Source organism: Megalobrama amblycephala, linkage group LG2 (genome assembly GCF_018812025.1).
Source record: "Megalobrama amblycephala isolate DHTTF-2021 linkage group LG2, ASM1881202v1, whole genome shotgun sequence".
NCBI classification, from domain to species: domain Eukaryota; kingdom Metazoa; phylum Chordata; class Actinopteri; order Cypriniformes; family Xenocyprididae; genus Megalobrama; species Megalobrama amblycephala.
Window position 1 is genome coordinate 4,325,000 of NC_063045.1, and position 23,409 is coordinate 4,348,408.

General features: G+C 40.0%; 1 protein-coding gene across 1 annotated transcript in view; it reads right to left on the bottom strand.

The window, feature by feature from the left end:
• LOC125263221 (integrin alpha-M-like) overlaps positions 1-21,466 on the bottom strand; it is a 33,747-nt gene extending 12,281 nt beyond the window's left edge. The window contains exons 1-21 of the mRNA XM_048182206.1: positions 21,336-21,466; positions 20,466-20,598; positions 20,273-20,367; positions 20,056-20,123; positions 17,191-17,305; positions 16,753-16,883; positions 16,509-16,651; positions 16,104-16,257; positions 15,444-15,579; positions 15,249-15,322; positions 12,202-12,331; positions 11,982-12,124; positions 9,378-9,524; positions 7,894-8,088; positions 5,572-5,702; positions 5,179-5,327; positions 4,933-5,099; positions 4,736-4,858; positions 4,491-4,558; positions 4,211-4,352; positions 1,012-1,110 (exon numbers count right to left, since the gene is read on the bottom strand). Coding sequence (XP_048038163.1) covers positions 1,012-1,110; positions 4,211-4,352; positions 4,491-4,558; positions 4,736-4,858; positions 4,933-5,099; positions 5,179-5,327; positions 5,572-5,702; positions 7,894-8,088; positions 9,378-9,524; positions 11,982-12,124; positions 12,202-12,331; positions 15,249-15,322; positions 15,444-15,579; positions 16,104-16,257; positions 16,509-16,651; positions 16,753-16,883; positions 17,191-17,305; positions 20,056-20,123; positions 20,273-20,367; positions 20,466-20,598; positions 21,336-21,411 — 2,619 coding nt within the window. The 5' untranslated portion in view covers positions 21,412-21,466. The remainder of the gene's footprint in view (positions 1-1,011; positions 1,111-4,210; positions 4,353-4,490; positions 4,559-4,735; positions 4,859-4,932; positions 5,100-5,178; positions 5,328-5,571; positions 5,703-7,893; positions 8,089-9,377; positions 9,525-11,981; positions 12,125-12,201; positions 12,332-15,248; positions 15,323-15,443; positions 15,580-16,103; positions 16,258-16,508; positions 16,652-16,752; positions 16,884-17,190; positions 17,306-20,055; positions 20,124-20,272; positions 20,368-20,465; positions 20,599-21,335) is intronic.
• Between the last annotated feature and the right edge of the window lie 1,943 nt (positions 21,467-23,409).

The window sequence follows — 23,409 nt, forward strand, 5'->3', positions numbered from 1 at the left end:
TTTTGAAACTAAGTCTTCTGACCGAATGATTCAAATGATTAAAGGTGCCCTAGAATTGAAAATTGAATTTACCTCGGCATAGTTAAATAATTCGAGTTCTGTACATGGAAAAGACATACAGTGAGTCTCAAACAGCATTGTTTCCTCCTTCTTATGTAAATTTTATTTGTGCAAAAGACCTCTGAAGAACAGGCGAATCTCAACATAACACCGACTGTGACTCGACTGTCGGGATCATTAATATGTACGCCCCCAATATTTGCATATGCCAGCCCATGTTCAAGGCATTAGAGTTACGTTAATTCATGCATGTGTGCTCTTTCTGGTTAAATGCATAATTTATTTTAAACAAAATATTGTTGATATTGTTTATTTCACCAACGAATGTAGTAACAGTTACTGAATGAATCGCAGTTTTGAACAAATCGATTGAATCCAAGATTAAATGACTTGCTCATCACCTACTGACAGATTTAGTTTCTGATTTAAAAGTATCATTTAATTTTTTTTTTTCCATTTCAAAGTTCTATATTGAAAATGTTATTTTAAAAACACCAATTCATATTTTATTTATGCCACTGTAACTGCGGTGTAAATGCATATGTCACCTCTGAGCTGCATTAAACAGTCTGTGTAAATACATCTAAATGCCACTTCTGAGCCACTGCTGCAGCACAAAAATGGATGAAGTTGATACCAAATTAATTTGATAACAGCATTTGAATTGAAGTAATTGATTAAATTTAATAATTTTACATAAAGTATGAGACATACCTTTAATAAGGTTAAAAGATTTTGCCCTTATAAATGTAAAAAAAAAAGACATTGGAAGTATGAAATGTAAGGAATATGGATATATTTTTAATTTGTCTCCCTGCCCTGTGACAGTATGTGATAATTCAGCTCCTCATGCTGACAGAGATGTGAAACTAAATGTTTCTGGATGTTTATGTTTCATTACACGAGGAAAGTTACTACAGCAATGCAGGAAACATGTTTTGTGTGTCTTACCGCGGTGCCGCTGCGGTACACTGGTAGATTGATACTGCAGGTGGTTCTGTTCATAGCACCATTGTCACGATCACCACATCTGCTTCGAGTCTGGCTGGGCTGTTTGTTGAACACACACACACATTTATAAAGTCCTTAAAATGCCAAATCACACTGCACCGACAGACAATGACCAATGAGGACAATCACCAGATTACAGTGCGTCACTTTTCAGACATTCCACGACCCAAAAAACATGACAACACGCTAATTCACCAAAACTCAAAGTGTCTGTAGCTGTTGGTCATGCAGTGTGAATAGACCTTAAAACACCACAACATAATTTATTTAGACTTATAATCAGATATTCAGAAACTTCTTTCTTTGCTGTAGAATCACAGTTCTGCTGTAATCAATAATGTAAATCTAACTCAGAGATTGGGCTCTAAATGAGTTCAGTGATTCAGGTCAAATAATGATCATGTGAAAACATAACCAACACCCCCTGATCATCTTTTATCTTTGCTTGTCTGGCTGTTATAACTCAGTTACAACAGCCCAAACAAAATCTAATATTAAAAGTCAAGGATCAAGAGTTCAGCTAAAGCAAACACTGATCTCCATTAACGGACTTGCGCATGCAAGTTTTTTTTTTTGTTTTGGTTTTTTTTACGTCTAAAATTGAGGAACATAAAAAGGATCCCAAGAAATTATGGTCAACTCTTAGGCCTTTGGGGATAAAAGAGAACCCTAAGCAAAAACAAGGTAAAATAGGCCTAGATATAAATGGGTCCATATGGGATGATAAAAAAGTGGTGGCAGATACTTTTAATAGTTTCTTCACAAAAATTGCAAGTAATCTGGTGCAGAAGCTCCCATCTGCGTCAGGTGTTTTTAGTGATCCACAGAGGGTGCATAAGTTTTATGAAGAAAAGGGAGTTCAGCCAAACACTTTTTATTTTAAACAAGTAACAGAGGAGCTGGTACTAAAAAAACTCAAAGGCCTAAATCTTTCCAAGGCTACTGGGTTTGATAACATCCCTGCCAGATTTCTTAAGGATGCTGCTGAAATAATCATTTCCCCAGTAATTTTAAGGTGGCAAGAGTGATACCTTTATATAAAAAGGGGCCCAAATCTGATCCTGGAAATTTTCGCCCTGTATCTATTCTGTGTTCAATATCAAAAATTGTGGAAAGGATCATTTATGAGCAAATAGATAGTTATTTAGCAGAACATAACCTTTTATTTGACTTCCAATCAGGTTTTAGAAAGGCCCATTCCACTGATACCTGTTTGCTTTATCTTACAGACTTTATTAGGAAAGAGGTAGAAAAGGGGAATTATTGTGGCATGGTATTAATAGACCTTCAAAAGGCCTTTGATACGGTTCAGTATGATGTCCTTTTGAACAAACTAAAAGCCCTAGGATTTTCTCCTGCATCTCTTCAGTGGGTGAGGTCATACCTGGTGGGCAGAGAACAGGTGGTAGATGTGGAAGGGTCCTTGTCCTCACCATTTAAATTAACTTGCGGAGTTCCTCAGGGGAGTATTTTGGGTCCTCTTTTTTTTCTATTATATGTCAATGATCTGTCGTCAGCTATAAACTGTAATTTGTTTTTATTTGCGGATGACTCAGCTATTCTAGTCTCTCATAAAGACAAATCAGAGGTTGAAAGGCTGCTTAGTTCAGAACTTTTTAACCTCAGTGTTTGGCTAACAGACAACAAGTTGTCTATCCACCTTGGCAAAACAGAGTCGATTCTTTTTGGGTCTAGAGATAAACTGAAAAAGGCTATGGGTTTTAGGGTAGTCGTAGGTAGTGTTGAAATTACAGCCAAGGAAGCAGTTACTTACTTGGGCTGTATATTAGATAACAAACTGTCAGGGGAGCTTATGGCCCGAAAAATTATTTTGAAGGTAAGCCAAAGGACTAAGTTAGATAGTAAAACATTAAAAATCCTGGCTGATGCGCTTGTTCAATGTCATCTTGACTATGCCTGTACATCTTGGTACACAGGCACTATTAAAGGTCTTAAAGACAAGTTACAGATTTGTCAAAATAAACTAATCAGAGTGATTCTTAAATTACATCCTAGAACTCATCTTCTTCCTGACCATCTCTAAAGTCTTGGGTGGCTCAGAGTGGAGGAGAGGGTTTCTCAACTTAAACTGTGTTTAGTTTATAAGATAAGAAATAATCTGGCACCCAAGTATTTATGTGATTACTTTTCAAAAGTTAGTGATACGCACAATTACTGTACTAGGGGGAGTTCCACAGATTACAGGCCCTGCCGCTTTAAGAGCTGTGTGGGAAAGTATTCTTTCCTATACTCTGCAGCTGTCTTGTGGAATGGTTTACCTTTAAACCTTAAATTGTTGAGCTCTTCCTATTATCATTTTAAATCTTCAATAAAAAATTGGTTATTAAACTTATAAAGAGAAAAAAAAAAAAAAAAAAAAAAAAGGTACGGAAATAGTAATCATTGATGTAGTAGGATTACTGTATTGTTTACTTGTGTGTTTGTATGCTTTTTTTTTTTTTAATAATTTATTAGTGTTTTTTATTTTATTTATTTGTATTTTTTATGCTCCCTTTCTTATATGTACTGTTACTCATCTTCCATCTTAAGGACCACAATGGAAATAAGCCTTTGGGCTTTTTGTGTTTTTATCCTTTTGAACACTTCGTGTTGATTGTTGTTGTTCAATAAAGTATTCAGAAACATGCCTAATGTATGACTCCTGTATGTCACTGTAACTGCTTTGCATTCATTACAATAGTCACCCATCAAAACCTTATTAGCAACACTGGTTTTCTTTATCCCACTGAGAGATGTAGTTTGTGTATCCTATGTTCATGATTGGGTGTTTTGAGCCGCCGTTCAGTCTGTATTTCACAGCGGCACAATGATAAACAGCTTGGGATGGTGGTTCTCAACCGCGGCAGTGGCCCACTAGGGGGCCTCAGTGATCCTCCAAAGGGGACCATTAGATAACTTAAAAATAATTAAAATATTTTAATAAAATTCATTACATTTTATTAATATGTTAAATTTTAAAAAATTACAAAGCATGACCACTCTTGTATGTATTCTGTGGTTGTTTCGGACTGATATAGAGGTATATTTCAGTTGATATTTTGATTTTAATGCCAAAACCATTTTCAGAAGGTTTGTTTAGTTCTTGACAGTCCTTATTTTGACGTGTGGATAGCTGTACCTTAACGGTTTCAAATTTTGAGAGCGAGAGGCCTTCTGGGTAGTGCAGCACTATGCTGGTGTTGAAGGAGTCGTCGCCTGGGTTGGCCAGCGATACGCAGACAGTGAAATGAGCTTGATTCACCACCAGTAACGTGTCGTTCCTGCAGAACAAACCAAACACAAAATCTCATGCTTAATTAAAAAAACAAGACCTTATGAAGGATGACAATATTCAGAAGCATTTAAAATCATATTTCACATTAATATCATGTCTGATTTATTTATTGGTTGTTTCTCACATAAAACTGAAGTTCAGCTTCAGATTGGACACACAGCTGTTTGAATTACAGTTCCTTTGAAACGGCACCTAGTCACATACAAAACAGAAACTTTTATAGTGATTTGAATGTTCCAGAAACTTTATACAGTGAATCTGAAGGCTCTTAATAGTTGACTGATATTGATCTGATATTTCTGGGCAGAGAAAGACATGAATTTAACAAGCCCATAGTGTATAAATAGAGATGTCTGAAGCTCAGCTCACCTCGACATACTCCTTCGTCCTGCTGTGGATGTCAAGAATAGCCATGGAGCTTTCAGAAAACGTCTTGGTTTGTGAGAAATTAATTTGTATCTTCAGAGGAGACACTGTGTCGGTAGTGCAGCTCTAAAACAAACACAACGTTTGCTGTCAAACTGAAGCTGCCATGATTGGCTGAATCTGTGATAGATGAAATGTACCTTCATGAAAATGGGGAAGCTGAAACAGGAGGTCCCAGAATCCAGCAGGACGAACTGCTGCAGAGTCTTGGATGACAAATCATTCTGAACGAAGAATCCTCGATTGATTCCTCTCATCACGTCCACATTCAGGTTCAGAGACACATTCAGGTTCTTCTTGAGAGATCCTGAGAGACATGAGAAGGTAAGATATGGAGGCCATGCTCTTCATGTGACAGAAACTCTTTGAGATGTCATTGACGTTACCGCTGCTACTGGTCCGCTCGGCCACCGTCAAACACGAAGTGAGATTAAACGCGTTTAACTCTTTGTCACTCGGGCATTCAAAGTCGGTCAGACTGATTTCACTGGGACTGAAACTGAGCTGTGCAGATACAGACATCACAGGACGAGCCCTGAGAAGAGAGAGAAAAGAGTAAACAGTTAATGATACAGTGAGACTAACTGGGCCTTGAAAAACTTGACCAACTCAAGCTGATAGTTTACTAAAATCATTACATTTATTCTCCAAAAACAGTTAAAAACTGGCCACTGATGTGACTGTACTCAAACAGAGCCAGAGTTCATAAATGACACCTTGTGTTGAGACTATGAGAGAATCTTTACATTATTCTGTAAATGAGTGGTAAAAAGTCCTACTTGAGCAGCACAATCCCTCCTTGTGCTCCGATCACGACATCTGTCAGATTATCATCGCTCATGTCCATCTGACCGGACAGAGACACTCCAAACTGCTTCAGACCGGGCAGAACCGACCGCGCTGGGATCCGCTAAACACACACACAGGTCTATTGTGCCAAAGCGGTTCATCATTCTACATGTTTATCCTAACAATTTTTTGTTCTAAGAACATTTTCTAAACATTCAGTTTTGGTTATAGGAATGTTATAATATCCAGTTTTCTGTCATGGTCACCAGTTGGAGTGCCCTGGTTAGCCACCAGAGGGCACTCCACCCCGGACAATTGCTTCACCTCTTCAGACTTCATTTCCCATAACCCACTTCCCAGACTCATTATCCCTTCATTGCACCCAGCTGTCTTGAGTTTTGTCATTAGTGTCTGTCTGTTTCTGCCTTTGTTGGTCGAGTGTTATGTCACGTAAGGCACAGAGACAAGAAGGTAAGATCCAGTTGCAGTTTTAATAGGGCAATCCAAAATCATAATCCATCCAGGCAAAGGTCAAAAATCCACATAAACAGTCCATACACGAAACAAGAAACCAAAACAGAGAAGCAGTAACGTAACATAGATTAACACTCGACAAACAAAGGCAGAAACAAACTCAGTATAAACAGACAGACACTAATGACAAAACTCAAGACAGCTGGGTCCAATGAAGGGATAATGAGTCCGGGAAGTGGGTTATGGGAAATGAAGTCTGAAGAGGTGAGGCAATTGTCCGGGGTGGAGTGCCCTCTGGTGGCTAACCAGGGAACTCCAACTGGTGATCATGACAGTTTTCTTAATGTTAGTGGAACTTCATTTAAGGTTAATATGATGTTCCTGAAACATTCAAACACCTGCTGTTAACAAGTACAATCAATGAAGGAAAGAGAAACAACAAGAACAGAAATTACAACTGACTTCCAGCCACAGCCTTAGATGATATCAACTGAAGATAAAAGACATTAAATCTCTCAAGATCTCAGCAGAGGATGATTAAACTCCAAAAACAGCATTACCAGCTTCACCTATTGGTAACTAGATTGATGTTATTTCTGTCATTTGTCTACAGAAGTTCTTATTGAGGTTTAAATGTTTGTTTTATCGAAAATTCTTCTATTGAAGTCACCATTAGGGTGATCCGTATTTGCTTTAGTTGGGCTCTTAACCCTTGACTTTTGTTAGTTTATTTCTCTCTCAACAATTGCAATAGTGTTTTTAGAAAACATTTGTGTATTGCTCAAGAAAGAGAAAAATGAAAAAGCAGATCGAAATGTCTGCTTTAATGGCTGCTCTCACACACAGTTTTGCAGTAATTCCCTGCATTATAAATGAGCCAAGTTTCACACCGTTTATGGTATCAGTTTAATATTGATATCACAGTTTTAGATTGTGGTAGCATACGGAAGCCAAAACTGTGGTATCGAGCCAGCCCCACTCTGACGCAGTGAATGTGTTTTCTAAGCAAACTTTTAAAGCAGCCAGAAAAAAACCTACCAAAACAACAAAGGGTCAAGAGCCCAACTACAGGAAACATTAGTCATCTCAATGATGACTTCAAATGCTTGTTCCTCTTTACTTCAGTGTGCCATCACTAATGCTCAATCATCACTTAATTATCTCATTAACTCCAACACTGCTTCATTTCAACACTGTTGTGTGACACATATGAACACTTAATGGCGTGATTTTGCTGTGTAACATACAACGTTAATCCATTTTAAGCCAGAAATTTTGTTACGATTAATGTTTAAAATACATTTGAAGAATGTTGTTCAAAGAATGTTTTCTGCCAACATTATGAAAAACATTCATGAAATACTTATGACAATATGTTATGATTTCATGAACATTGTTTTAAAAGTGTTCAATTATAACACTTGCATAACCTTTACATAAATGAAAGAGAAACGTTAGGAACAATAACTATGGGACAGGGTACAAACTTTCCAAGTATTCCAAGTATGTTCTTTTCAAACAGCACTCACAACCTTATTCGTTTGAAGTTAATTGTCATTCTGATGTTTAAAGGATGTTCCAAGTATGTTGCTCTAAGAATGTTTTTTTCCCAAAATTTATGAGGCCATTTAAAAAACCTACAAACAATGTAAAAATAATGTTTTGTGCTAACTTTTTGAAAACATTATTAAAGACCAGATAACATTCAACAAACATTCTATTAACGTTACCGGAAGAACATTTGTTCATTATTTTGCCAGAACATTAGCAGAAAGTTCTGAGAGCATTCCCTGTTAGTTGGGGTGTTTGGAATTGAGGGAACTAAAGCAAAGTCTCACCTGAGCGTGTTCGGGGTTTATTCCATGTGTCCTGTCACCCAGGTAAATGTAGACGACTCCCTCTCCGTCGTTCTCAAGTGGTGCTCCGACTGCCACATCTGACAGGCTGTCTCCATTCAGGTCCTTTAGTGACGCTAAAGATGCTGCAAATCTTCCTGTGTTTGACTCACTCACGTTCAGTGTCTTCTGAAAATACTACAGAGAGAGAAAGAGAACTTAATCTTCATTCATCGGCACATGACCAGCACCGATACAAGGTATTTCCATGACTTTACTATGATTCACCGGGAACCTATTACACCGGCAATCCCACTGGAGCAGGGATGGGCAACTTCAGTGCTGGAAGGGTAACTGTCTTGCAGAGTTTAGCTTCAGCCATAATCAAACACATCTGAACCAGCTAATCAATGTCTTCAGGGTCACTAGAGCCACAGGCAGGTGTGTTAATCAGGGTTGGAGCTGAACTCTGCAGGACACTGACCCTCCAGGACTGAAGTTGTCCATCCCTTCATTGGAGAAACACAATGGTGATGACTAGCAAACTTCCAGTCACAGGCCCTGACATTAATCACCATGGGCCCTATCTTGCACCCAGCGCAATTGACTTTGTACACCGACGCATGTGTCATTCCTATTTTGCACCCGCGCAAAGCGCGCTTTTCCCTCCACAGAAGCACGTCGCTAAACTAGTGAATGAACTTGCGCTCCCTGGGCGGTTCAGCGCAAAAAAGGAGGTGTGTTCAGGCGCATTGCCCGCGCATTGCTATTTTAAGGAGCTGAAAATAGACTGCGCCATAGACCAACTCAAACCTGGTCTAAAGTCAATGGCGCAATATTTTTTTGTTAGAGCGCGTTGGTAGAAACTGCGCCTCTGGGCGCGTCCACAGTGCGCGTTGACTTTGCTTATTACACACAGGGATGCGCATCACACAAACATGCCAAATATTAAAAACAAAAGGATTACAGTGTAAAAGAATATTATTGTGTACATAAATATAAAAATGTAATGATGAATAGTCATTGCGTGTATTAGAATTAGGCTACCTATTTTCAATTCAGCCTATTACTACTTATAATGATGAACGAAATTGGCTAATTAATTGAACAATCGTGCCAATACACACACACACACATATATATTAACTGACTCATCGCGTGTAGGCCTACGCCATGTAAATAGCAATCCGCCATGGCGCAAGCGCATCTCGCTCTTAAAGGGAATGGGAGATGACACTCTGATTGGTTTATTTCACGTTACGCCCAAACCACACCTATGAATAATGAAGCTACTTCAGACCAACCCATTTTAGATTTGCGCCGGGCGCAAGAGCCATTTATCCCGCCGGGAAAATAGCAACAGCGCCGAGACCCGCCCACAAAGTTACTTGCGCTTCGCGCTTTGACACTTGCGTTTCAGATCGTTAAAATAGGGCCCCATATGTTTTTGTATTTATAACTGAAGAATGTTGTGAATCTGTCCATACCTCCTCTGATAAAGCGTAGACGTACAGCCTCCCTTCTGCCCTCGGCTGAGACTGATGAAATAGCGGAGCTCCGACCAGAAGGAAATCTGAGTCTCCATCCGAGTCCAGATCCAACACACTCAGAGACGCTCCGAAATATGATCCAATCTGATGACAAAAATCAATCAAAATGAATGCCTTTGCATTTTAGCATAAGCTATATGAAAATATGTTCTGCTTTACCAAGGCAAACGTCAATGGAGATTTTTTTACTCTTTTTCCCGGTGTCACGACCGGCTCAAGCCGCAACAAATAAAAGGAGGACTAGTAGGTTGGTAAGGGTGAAACAAGAGTGTTTATTAACGTAAATAGAAAAATATATAAAACAGAAAATTACTTACAAAAATAACCCCAATTTCTGTCTGACACATGATGTTAAAATATCAGACAGAACCAAATACAAAGTAACAGCAAAGGCAAAATAAATAAATCCAAACAAACTAAACAAGCTCAACGGAAGCAAACAACTCACAACACTCCAAAGATACAAGCCTCTCCACACTCTTGCATGCTTCCTTTTCAAAAAGGACAAAACAGGTGCTAATCATTTTCTCAATTAGCCCAAACAGACAACGTTAGGTAGACTCTCGCGATGCTCAGATTCGCCCAGCCACACCCACCGGTCGACACAGCAGGAGTAACAGGAGACGCGTCACACCAGTTGGAAGTACCATTGCAGGGCCCATATTATGTATAATGCTTATTTGTTTGGGTTTTTGTTTCTGAAATGCTAAACCTTGTAAGGCTTGGGATCAAACACCCTGCAATAAAACATTAAAACTCATCTGGAGAGAAGATCTCAAAGAAATAGTATAGGACACCACCTTACCCAAACTTCTCTCCTCTATGCAACCCTACTCCCTTCTTTTTCCCCCGACTCAAGTCACTGAAAGTTCTCTAGGAATGCCTATATACTACGTATGATGTATCTTTTGAATCTATTGTTTTTCCCTTTGGTACCATGTTTGGTATCATAAAATGTCTCAGTGTGATTGGTAAAATGGTCTTAATTTCACATCAGTCATTTGTATTATGAGAAAGATTGAAAACTTATGAAAATTCTGTTCTCTTTTTTGGGTGGTGTCTCTTCAAGATATCTGATAACAACTCTCCTATCCCACAAATAGTCTGCATTACTTCCGGGTCGAGAATGCTGTGCGTGTCTGTGATGCCACTTCGCACCTGGACTGTTTGTATGTTTTGCTACATGTTTTTCCACTGTTCTGTTCAGATTATTTTTGTCAGTATTCTGTCTGGATTACTCAATTTCTCACTGCTGGTCTTTGAACTGGACTATTGTCATTATCAAACTCCTGTTGTCTGTGAGCTTGCCGCCGGGCTGCTGCGAGCCCTCTACCCGTTAACGTCTCCACCACGTTCGGCTCTTCTGATGGGTGAGTTACCGCTCTCTCAGTTGGTTGTGCTGTTCGTTTAATGCTTGCTATCTGGGTGCGTTTTCTCCTATTTAGTCTGCTGTTTTTGGTGAAGTGGCATCGGGCAAAAGTTTTTTCTTCTCCCTCCATGATATTATCTAACGATCACTCCATAATTTCTGAAATCTTACAGCAGCATGCTCCTATTAAGACCAGAAGTGTCCCTTCAACACATTCTTCTCCTTGGTATACCCCTGAGCTCCATATTCTCAAGGCTACTGGTAGACGGCTTGAGTGTCTCTATAGAAAAACTGGTCTTACTGTACATTATTTAGCTTTTCTTGATCATCTTAAAATATACAAATCTGCTTTCATCTCAGCTCGCTCTAGTTTTGTCTCTGCCACAATTAATAAATCAAGTAACAGGCCAAAAGCATTATTCAATACAATAAATAAGCTTACTAAACCTCCACCCCAGGATGCTCTAGCTTCTAATGAGCTTTGCTGTTCTTTTATGGATTATTTGCTCGAAAAGACAGATGCCGTCCACCAATGCTTCTCTACTGATACAAAGCTCAACTACCCACCAAATCTATCCAGTCAAACTCTGTCTTGTTTTTCTTTGACAACCCCATCTTCTGTCTCTGAGTTAATCTTGAAATCCAACTCTTCTTCCTGTCAACTTGATCCTGCTCCTAGTTCTCTCCTGAAACTTTGCCATTCTTCCATCTCTGCACCTATCTCTCACTTCATCAATAAATCTCTTACCTCTGCTTCATTTCCTCTGCCACTCAAAACTGCTGCAATAATAATAATTAAAAGTATGGGATACCCAGAATAATCAAAGATCTGAATTAATACACATCCAATAGTTTGTTTCTCTAATTAGAAACACAATCTAAATATAATAATCATTTGAAATTGGAGACAGATTAAGCGCACCGCTAAAGTAAAATTGAAACTAAATTCTAAAAATTAAGTGAACTTCACAGGAGCGCTGGAAAGCATTATACCTTTGCCCAGGCCATTGGAATCTGTTCGTTGGGCAGACGGGTGGTCCTTACAATCTCATGGGAGTGTGTGGTAAAATGGTGTTTGCAGATATATTTTATGTCCTATTGACCGTAGGATTTGAGAAGCCCTGCTCTTGCCATTGGAGATTCTGAATATCATGAGGTTTTTCTTTACTAACTTGTTCTCCGGTGATGTTCCCCGTCACTGTCCATGCGCCTTCATTCTTGGTGAAGAGGGTAACCAGACCCGTGTGTTCGGCCCGCGGCCCCCCAGAGAACAGAAGAGAGACGCCGCCTCTCATTCCCAGCACAGCAGAGTAACCTGAACATCATCAGCATCATTAAAACATGCACAGACTCTTCACATCAGACCAGGAAGGAGCAAAAGCTTCAACATACCCATGTACGAGTCTTTACTGACAGCTGGATCCTTAATCTCAGTCTCTTTGAATCCAGATCCTGATCCCGTCACTTCATACAGAGATCCACACCAGTCATTAGATCCAACCGAACCCACAATCACAGAGTCCTGAAACAAATTAAAGTCAAGTCAAGTCAAGTCACCTTTATTTGTATAGCGCTTTTTACAATGCAGATTGTGTCAAAGCAGCTTTACATTGATAACTGGTATATAATTTTTGCTGCACAGCAGCTCTTAAAGAATAGTGTCAATGCAGGCAGATCAAAGCACTGTTGAATAAATGTCAAGAATACTGTTGAATATCAAATGTCAAGTGTCCCCAACTAAGCAAGCCAAACAGTGTTTACTGAACAAATTGTGTCTCTCTTTAAATAAGTTAAATTATAATTAACATTTTTCTTAAAGATAATAAAAATCTCAGCCAATTCTGTAAACTATATAGGGAGCCCTTATTTGCACTTTACTATAATATTAAAGGTTACAATTTTTATAATTGTTTTATATATAATAATCAATACAAAAAAAATAAAACACGTAAATTGCACATCAGGCAGTTGTCATGGAACAGAAGGCAACAGACAGGTTAGTAGAAATATAAACAGAGTTTATTGAACAGTTTGGAATGAATGGCAGGATCTGGATGTAGCAATGATGATATTGCAGTTTGAATGAGTCTATGGATGAATTAGCTGGAGAGTAACAGTCCGTGTATTACAGGTGCAGTGGTGACGGTGGAGACGGTGATGCTGGCTGAGTGGAGGATCCAGGGAGATGACAGGAGAGACAGAAGTCAGAAGACAGGTCAGGAACAACAGGTGGGTTTCTCAGGTGAGCATAACAGGTGGGTCGTGGAGCTTGTCATATATAGACGTACACGTTGACGAGACGAGACAACTGTGGTGAGGATGGTGACAGCTTATGAAGGGAGTGCTGATGAGTGGTAACGATGGTGATGGCTTGCAGGTGATTGATGAGAGAGTGCAGGTGTGGAACAGGAGGAATGCTAGGAGTTGGAGTGCATGTGCTGGTGACTGTGACTGTACTCCTCCCTCCCGGAAGACGCATCCTCATGCCGTAGATGGTAGCCGGGGAGGAAGGGAAGGGCCTCCTGGAGTCATGACTGGTGGTCAGGGTGATAAGGGTAGGTCAACTCCAGGATGGAATTCTGGCCGTTCGGGAAGCCATGGCAGAACTCTGGCCGCTCAAGGGGTGGTGGTGGTGCGGCCTCTGTGGCCTTGGCCCAAACTCCAGGCTCAGCCACCAAGGCCGGGAACGGTTAGCCCCCAGCCATGTGTGTGGCCCAGATATGGGCTGAAAAGAACACAGGAACTGGACTCGGGACTCAGGAGGGAGTTCCCTCTGGACTCGGTACAAAGGAGGGAGTCACCTCTGCATGAGGAAGGGAGTCGCCTCTGGACGAGGAAGGGAGTTAGGCATGATGGGAAGAGATTCTGGAAGGACAGCCATCTTAGGATGGGATACTGGACTGGCGGCCATTTTAGGATGGGACCTCTGACTGGTGGCCACCTTAGGATGGGACTTCTGACTGGAGGCTGGATGGAATACAAATGACGGGATGAAGCACTCCAGATACTGGTAAATGGCCTCCTTCCAGTCCAATCCAGTGAGATCAGGGAGTTCTCGGCCCCAGTCCGGTACAACACCTTTATGGTCTCATCATTTAGTGAGCTAGTCTGGACGAGACAACAGAACTTCCTAGCTCATCTTACTTTTTGCAGCCTGGTCTTCTGTCATGGAACAGAAGGCAACAGACAGGTAAGTAGAATAAACAGAGATTATTGATTAGAATAAGGAATAAGGTTGGAATGAATGACAGGATCTGGATGTAGCAATGGTGAGTATTTGAGTGAGTCTATGGATGACTTAGCTGGAGAGTAACACAGTCTGTGTATTACAGGTGCAGTGGTGACGGTGGAGACGGTGATGACAGGAGGGACAGAAGTCAGAAGACAGGTCAGGAACAACAGGTAGGTTTATCAGGTGAACATATAAGGTGAACATAACAGGTGGGTTGTTGAGCTTGTCATAGACATAGCATTACACATAGACGTACATGATGACAAGACCAGACAACTGTGGTGAGATTGGTGACTGCTTATGAAGGGAGAGCTGATGAGTGATAATGACTTGCCTGAGGAAAATGTAATATAAGATATTATTCTCAATCGGTTTAATTGATATCTTTCTGTGGTTAATACACTGGTTGAGAGATTACAAGCATATTTAGATGGTCTGTTCATCTTCTTCTCGGTTAGCAAATAGTGTTGCAATACTGCATGCCCCTTCTGGATTGGAGTGTGGATCGCCTGTGACTGACTGTATTCGTCGTCTAACTGCATGAACCAAACTGTGATGTCCATACCGTAAGGTTTGGGATGAATACATGTACCGTTACAATCCTATTACATACAATCATTTGTCAACAAATAAACCAAATCAGTGGTGCTCTGGTTTTACTTGAGTACCTTCAAGTTGCAAACCAATATTGATTTTTGTATCGTAAGTGTTCATTAAACATTTAAATTAATTTATATTTCCATGAATGGGATAGACACAACAATATGTAAAATTATTTACATATTCAAGACTGAATATGACCATTTTTTGACCAATTTTGATTTCTAAATATTATGTTCTTCATTTATTTTTATTTGTTTATTTCAATAATTCATAGCTTTTAAGCAGCTAGTTCAGAGGTTTGGCCATTTTTTCGACCTTCACAGTGTTGAAATTGTTCCAGTGCACTGATACATTCACTACTAAACATTCCCATAATGCACCACAAAAACCAGGGAGAATCATTGCCTACTGACAAACTGACAAATCGTTTTATGAGATTTTGAGAGGTTTCATTTGACATTAGAATATTTGGAATATAGTGTACAAATCACATGAACAACTACTATTATGGAATAACATGAATTATTCCTTAAAAGAAACAGTTTTTGTTGTTGTTGTTGTTGTTGTTGTTGTTGTTTTAACTTAAATATGGCATATTTCTGACCTTGTGGTAGAGGACACTGAATCCACTTTGTGATAACTCTTTCAGCCTGTCTTTGCTCTGTGCATCCTTTGACCCTGAAACCACAGAAGGAAAACTATAAAAATAATCTGTAGATTCTTCATTAGCTGATTTAAAAAAATTTTTAAAAACAAAACATTACACAGTACATCCCTTTTCTTTACGCTTGCATTTTACCTTCAATATTGTAGATCTTTTTTTGCAGGTTGTCAAGAAGTCCTTCAAGTCCACTGTAGTCTTGAATGTAGAAGGTGTTGTTTGTTTTTGGTTCTGAAGCCAGTTGAGTGAGTCTGGTTAAGTTAACCTTTCCCACCTGATGAACAAAAACATAAAGTCTGACTGTGCGTGCATAAACACTTAATAACCATGTTAATTGAAACAGCTCAATGTGTAAAACATCATTTATTGAACTTGGATGTTGGTTCTTGAAAAATGGAAACAAACTGAAAACTGAGTATTTTCCCCTGTGCACCCGGTGACAAAAAACTTAAAAGTAACGGATACTAATCTGTGATAAATTAGTACTTGTAGTACTTGCCACTTAAAGCTGAATTGTGTCATTTCTGCATTACTAGAGACACCAAATTGCACAAATAATGACTGTTTCGAGACAGGTTTCTTAACACTCTCCTAGATATTCCTGCCCCAAACTCACATCTGTTTGTCAAGTTGATATGACAGGCCTCTCAAAAAAACAATGCTGTGAAAGTGTCACAGTGTTTCACTTTTCAGGAATCAAACTGACTGACTCACAGTGACTCTGAACATGAAACTGACACACCACAAACTACCTGAACATGAATGAAAATGACCAGCTTGAGCTGTAAGGAAACTCACCCCAATGATGTAGCGGAGGATATTTTGCTCATCACATGTTTTAAGGATGATATTTTCAGCATCTGGATCAGTGGGGTCTCCATCTGTGATGATCACCAGGGCTTTCTGAGCGCTGAGATCGGCTCCAGACGACGGATTATTCAGGAGAGTGGTTCTGGTGATTTAATAAATCAGAAATAATGACATATGAATATTTGATCAGTGTCATCATGCCTCTGTAGTTTCTACACCAGTGTGTTTTAACTTCTAATTTAAAGAATGACAAAGTCCAACTTTAATGTGTTTATCAGACCAGAACAAAAGAGAAAAACTACAGAAAGAGCCATCATTGTGTGCATTTCAAGACTTTTCCTCTTAAAGTGTAAATTCAGTGATCATTCATAAACAAATGAAGGTTTCACTCACAAGACATATTTGATTGCTCTGTGTGTGTTTGTGAGAGATTTCATGTGTTTCTCTTTCATGAGTTTCTCTTCAGCGGAGCCGTTCTGATAGTCATTGAAGTCAAACACAGTTCTGAATGCAGATGAAAACTGGACAGCAGCAAACTGACACACAGAGAGACAAACAACAAGCACACGTGCCGTTAACATCATTAGCAAACTATTACATGTCGATATTTCCACATTAATAGTGGTGGATTATCTACCTTTATGGAGGAGTTTGAAAGTTTTTTCATAACATCTATAATGAATTTTTTGTTCATTTCAAATTCTTTGTCTTTCATACTGGCGGATCCATCAAAGAGAAACACCAGATTGACTTCTCTCTTCGTGCATTCTGGAGAAATATCACAAGATATGGAAACACATCTGTTACAACAACTTCTTTTAGCAATCAAACCATAAATTATTGACAAGATGGCCAATAAATCCACATATTCCCCAAGTATTTAACATAATATCTTTAATTGTGTCTTTCAGTCATTAATCGAGTTGTCAGTAAACATCACACCAACTGAAATATTATGCTCCGGCAGTTAATTAAGAGATTAGATGGGTTCACTCCTCCTGGAATTACGTTTAGGAACTTCACCAAGTACTAAAAGTGTCAGTATCAGCTGGTTTCTGTGTCAGACTCGTCAAACCTTGGTAAGCAGCTGTAAAGTTTGAGACGGCCTGTAAACCGCTGTTGAACTGGTAGCAGACGCCGTTCAGATACGAATTTCCATCACAGTCATGAGGAAGATACGGACTGCAGCTCTGAGAAATAGACACAGTCACATCAGAAACATCAGGAGGATCATCAATCACAAAAACATCTGATATATATATATTTCTATAAAATATTTAAAAAATCCAGCTCCCATTTTTTATTTACCAAATGCCACATTCTGTGAACATTAACTATTAAAGGAATGATTTGCCCAAAAATTGTCATTCTGTCATCATTTACTCTCCCTCTCTCAGGGGTTGCCGTGTGATAATCCAATGAACGAGATGATGTGTGATCCAGAATGAATGAATAGAGACTTTTAATGAACACCAAGCTATAAATGTACACTACACAACTAACATAATGTAAGCACAAGACCATCAACTGAAGAAACTGAGGGCTTATATACACAGAGACATTTGACTTGACATTTGATATTCAACAGTGCTTTGATCTGCCTGCATTGACACTATTCTTTAAGAGCTGCTGTGCAGCCAGAATAATGTACCAGTTATCACTGTAAAGCTGCTTTGACACAATCTGCATTGTAAAAAGCGCTATATAAATAAGGGTGACTTGACTTGACTTGACGGAGGATGATAATCAAATAACAGCTATAACCAGAAACTAAACAAGACAGAGAAACTAAACATGACTGTAACTTAACTCCCCCCTACCCCACAGCCCCTGAAGGAAGACAGCGGAGACGAGGCCGAGGATGGCTTTGATAGTGGAAGAGGGAAGCTGGATGGGACCATCTGCGATGAAGGAGACTTGGGGTGTACTCACACTAGACACGGTTGCCTTGAAGTGAGCCCGAGCGTGATTGTCCCCCTTCCCACTCCCCCACTCTCATATTGCACTTAATGTTCTGGGCCGGAGCATACTTACGTCATATATGATGCAACTTTTGAATGGAAGAAAACAGGAAGATTTGCACATTTACTAAGATACTGCCTAAAAGATTTATCTGTAACACTTTAGAAAACTGATCCTTCGTTAATGAATAACTACACAGGAACAAATGAATAATGCATCGTTACTGATTAGCTAATAGTGAACTACCACCTTCAACTGAGCACTATTACTTACTAATTCATTGATCAGAGTTTCTTGTTAGTTAATAGTAGTTACTAAAGTGTTAATGATGCATTATTCCTTTGTTCCTGTGTAGTTATTCATTAACGAAGGATCAGTTTTCCAAAGCGTTATCGAGTAAAAGTAGTAGCTGTTCCGTGCTCAGGCAGGGTTAGAGCTGACAATGCTTGTGAACCGCACTTGAGCCCAACCGAACCGTGCTCTGGCCCATCTCTTCCAAGCGGGCCAGAGACGGCTAAACGAACCGCACCCGGGTGCAGAACGGAGCGATCACACTTGTCAAACGAACCGGGCTTTGGGGGTCAAGCGCACGGTTCAGAGAGCCTAGTGTGAGTACACCCTTGGGGTTGGACGATGAAGACTAGGTGCTGGATGATGAAGGCGACATTGAACTGGACTTATCCAGTGATGACTAAGAAGGCTTGGAACTGAATGGGGCCACCAGGAACTGTAGTATAGTAAATACCTCCTCAACACCTCCCATACATAATAATTCCTCTGGAAGCCAGCTCATAGTGCTAACCTCAGCGACGGAAGTGTGGGCGGAGCTCCATCTCATGCTGACAAACTCCACTAATATGCTCTCAACGACAGACGCTGATGCTGGCTCACACAAGTCTCCGTGCCTCTGGCGATTGCAGAGAGCTCTGGCTCTTGCTCCGTTGCGGGCATGACTGACAGCTGGCTGGGCTCTGGGTCCGAAGTGAGGCTGGTGATGTCCTTATCAGTGAGGCAGATGGTAAAAGGTGAGTCACACTGCACCAGCACACACTCCTCATACTCGGTGAAGCTCCCTCTCAAGGGCCATCCATGGGTCTTTGCCTGCTCAATAAGCTCAGTGTGATAGAAAACACACAGCAAGCAGTAGGGGTAGTGAGTAAGGCACACCAGATCAAGAAAGTTTCTCGTGTGATCCTCAAGGGAGCGATCTCCCTGCTCGAGCAGAAGCAGGTGGACTGTGGGAATATACATTTTTGAGGTCTCATGTTGTGTCGGGGGTTGCTGTGTGAAAATCCAAAGAACGAGATGTGTTTCGCAGAAATAATAAAGACGAGATAAACGTACACCACATAATGTTAACACAAGACCATGAACTGAGGAAACTCAGGGCTTATGTGGCAGACGTGGGCTAGTAAGAGCTGTGTGGGTAAACCTCACTCTAGGCGCTCTAGCGACTGACGCTACAAACTTTGTTCTTCAGACACCTTGTTAGAGCGCCCGAGTCCCACACAGGTGGGCCCGGGCTTAGAGTGGGTGGTGGGCTGCACATGATCTTCTGCTGTTTATCACTGCGACCGGCTCATTGATACAGTGTAATCAACTATTTGAAACTGACATCACACAAAGCATCACATGACTTCAAGACATGCATTGTAGTGCAAAAGTCATAATGATCATAATAGCTTCAGTCCCAGTTCACTGGTATTGCCTAGAAAAACACATTTTCACATTCACCTTTTGTGTGTTTCATTCAAGAGAGAAAGTCATGTGGGTTTGGAATGATATGAGGGAGAGTAAGTGATGACAGACTGAATTTCAGGGAAGTTTTAGAGAGTTGCCAATTTCTATCCTACAATTTACATCAGTATGACAGTCAATAAAAACATTCCTGCAGTGTTTCAGTGGACACGAGTACAGAAGAGACCGTGAACAGAAGTCAAACGCCGAAGTGAATAATGAAGGAATCTGCTGAACTTACAGTCAAGCGTCCGACAGGAGCAGACGACACAGCAGCAGACATGCCGAAGAACCGGACGCTCTCTGAGCCTGTCAATCATCACCAGAGAGATCAGACCTCAGTATGACAGGACAAACTCAAACCACGACACAGATTAAACAGATGCACAAAGGTTTGTGTGAGACAATGGAAGTCAACAGAAAGTCCATGACAGATAGTGTGTGTGTGACGCTGATACCTGGCCAGTGCAGCGGACTGCAGGAATGCAGATCTACTGTGCAGCTGTAAATTTCACCTGTTGAGTTTCTTTTTAATGGGGCTCCAACGATGATCCTGCCAAAAACACGCTCACAATCAATCAGACAGTCAGAAAACACCTAGCAACCACACAGAACACCCTAGCAACCAGTGTGTGTGTGTGTTTCACTCACTGTTTCCTGTTTTCAAACTCAGACTGATAAACGCTGTAACCAAAGAAATCTTCTGCCGTGCCGTTAAATCTCAGTGGATGTTCAGTGTCGATATTGAAGGCCTCTGAAAGAGACGCTGGAGAAGTGAGAGAGACTGTTGAGACATCACGAGATGTTTGTGAGATTTTTTCTTAAAGATCCACTGAGTTTCTCTTCCTGTTTGACAGTGTTTCATAAGACGCTGAAAGAGCCAAAACTAGAACCGCCAAACTGAACGACCAGCTTCACCAGCACTAACCAGAACCATAGAAATTCATTCTCGCTCTGGACATTCAGTCATTCGGTCAGTATGTCTGTCTAACTAACAGCATTATTCATCTGCAGTCTGACATTAAATAAAATAAACAATAACTACCATAAATGTGCAGCAACATCATGAGAAAAGAGCTGTGTGTGTGCATGTGTGTGTGTGTGTGTGTGTGTGTGTGTGTGTGTGTGTGTGTGTGTGTGTAGGTGTGTGTGTGTGTGTGTACACATGTGTGAGTTCCTGTCAACATATCTATAGCCACACTACAAAACCACCACACCCTGTTCCCAACACACCCACACACACACACACACACTCCATCACCTCAACTTAATGTAAAAGTTAACGTAAATGTAAAGAAAGCGTTCCACAAACACACGTCTCTCACACACACACACACACACACACACTAATCTAAAGGAACACATCAGCCTTGTGTTGTTTGTAAAGTTCATTATAATGATTACAGACTAACGTGAATGCAAAAACAAGGAATATGAACCAAATATTTTATCTTTATATCAGTTTTTACAAAACGATAATGTACTTTCTGGATCATTTGAATCTTTGAGGGCATCTCTTACCCCACATGAACAGAATCCAGCCGAGCGTCTCCATCCTGCTGCTGTTCGTCTGTGTGACAAACGTCTTCCTGTTCATTTCTTCATGACAAACTCATTTCCTCATTAACACGGCGTTTCTCACACTTGCAGGGCGTGAGTGTGTTTCTCACAGATCGAACAGCAGCACCACAGATGCATTAAGTCATGGTGTTTGCAATCATACTCATCACATATCTGACCTGATCATCATGTTAGAGTACATGTCCACATCACAGGAAGGGTGTATTAAACACACACACACGGATGTTATTTAACAAGTTCTCAATCTTGTACAGTGAGGAAAATAATGATCCCCTGCTGATTTTGTAAGTTTGACCACTTACAAAGAAACAAAGGGTCTATATTTTTTATGGTAGGTTTATTTTAACGTATAGAGACAGAATATCAACAGAAAATTCAGAAAAAACACATAAAGGTTATAAGTTTACTTGCATTTCAGTGAGTGAAATAAGTATTTGATCCCCTACCCACCAGCAGGAATTCTGACTTGGGACCCAAGAGGAACACCGATTAAAGAAATGACTCCTAATGTCAGCTCATTATGAGTATAAAAGAAACCAGTCCACAGAATCTGTATCCTCCATTGCAACATCTCCACCACAATGGGCAAGACCAAAGATTGTCAAAGGACACCAGGAACAAGACTGTAGACCTGCACAAGGCTGGGATGGGCTACAAGACCATCAGCAAGAAGCTTGGTGAGAAGAAGACAACTGTTGGTGCGATTATTTTTATTAGATCATCTTACCTCTGTGCTTGCCAACAAGGGTTTCTTCACCAAGTTTTGCTTGGGGATCAAATAGTTATTCTGTCTCTATCCATTAAAATAAACCTACCATAAAAATTATACACCTTTCGTTTCTTTGTAAGTGGTCAAATTACAAAATCAGCAGCGGATCAAATAATTATTTTCGCCACTGTATGTTGTGCATCAAAGATCCAGACAAACCTTAATACTCACACAGAGCAAGATAGATGACTGCAATAGAAGAATGGAGGGAAAAAAGTTTTCAATGAAAGCCCAGCTAACAAAACATGTTTTAAGAGCATTTTTTTTCTAATGTTCCCATTATGAAAACATTATTTATTTATTTTAAATGTTCCCTGAAAACGTTTTTCTTGGTTATGCAAACATTAACTAACATTCCATTTTATGATTCTTCAAACATTATGGGAACTTTACTTGTGAATGTTCTCTGAACGCTCTGAAACAAGTAACATTTAAAAAATGTTGGACAAATGACCAACTTAACTTTACATTTATTCATTTAGCAGATGATTTTCTCCAAATCGACTTACAAATGAGAACAAAAGAAGCAATCAAACGTACAACAGGGCAACAATACGTAAGTGCTGTTACTAGTCCTAGTTAGTGATGCAAAGTTTTTTTTTTTTGTTTTTTTTTAAATAGATATATAGTATAGTAAGTGTTAGTGTTAATGGGTCAAGTGTTGACGAAAAAGATGCATCTTCATGTTGGGTTGCTTTGACACAATCTGCATTGTAAAAAGCACTATATAAATAAAGGTGACTTGACTTGACAAGCAGTTCTGTCTTTGCAAGGTTGGTCTTTCATCCAGCAAGAAACGTCTGTCAGGCAGGCTGAAATGCGAGTAGCTACCGTGTCATCAGCACAGCAGTGATAGGAAAAGCCATATTTCTCGATAACAGATCCCAGTGATGACATGTAGATGAAGAAGAGAAGTGGTCCAAGCACTGAGCCCTGAGGTACTCCAGTAGCAAGATGATGCGACCTAGACACCTAACCCCTGAAGGACCTACCTGAGAGGCAAGACTGTTATAACTTCATCATGGAGGATCTGGTGGTTAATTGTGTGAAAAGCAGCAGACTGATCCAACAAGATAAACATATCAGAAATAAATTAATGTTTTTGTACTAATGTTTTCAGAACATTATTAAAGTCAATAAACAAAAGTTCAGTTAGTGTTATTGGAAGAATGTCATTTATAACTTTGAGCCAGCCTTGCCAGAACGTTAGCTGGTTCAGTATAGTGATCATGCTGACCCTCGGAA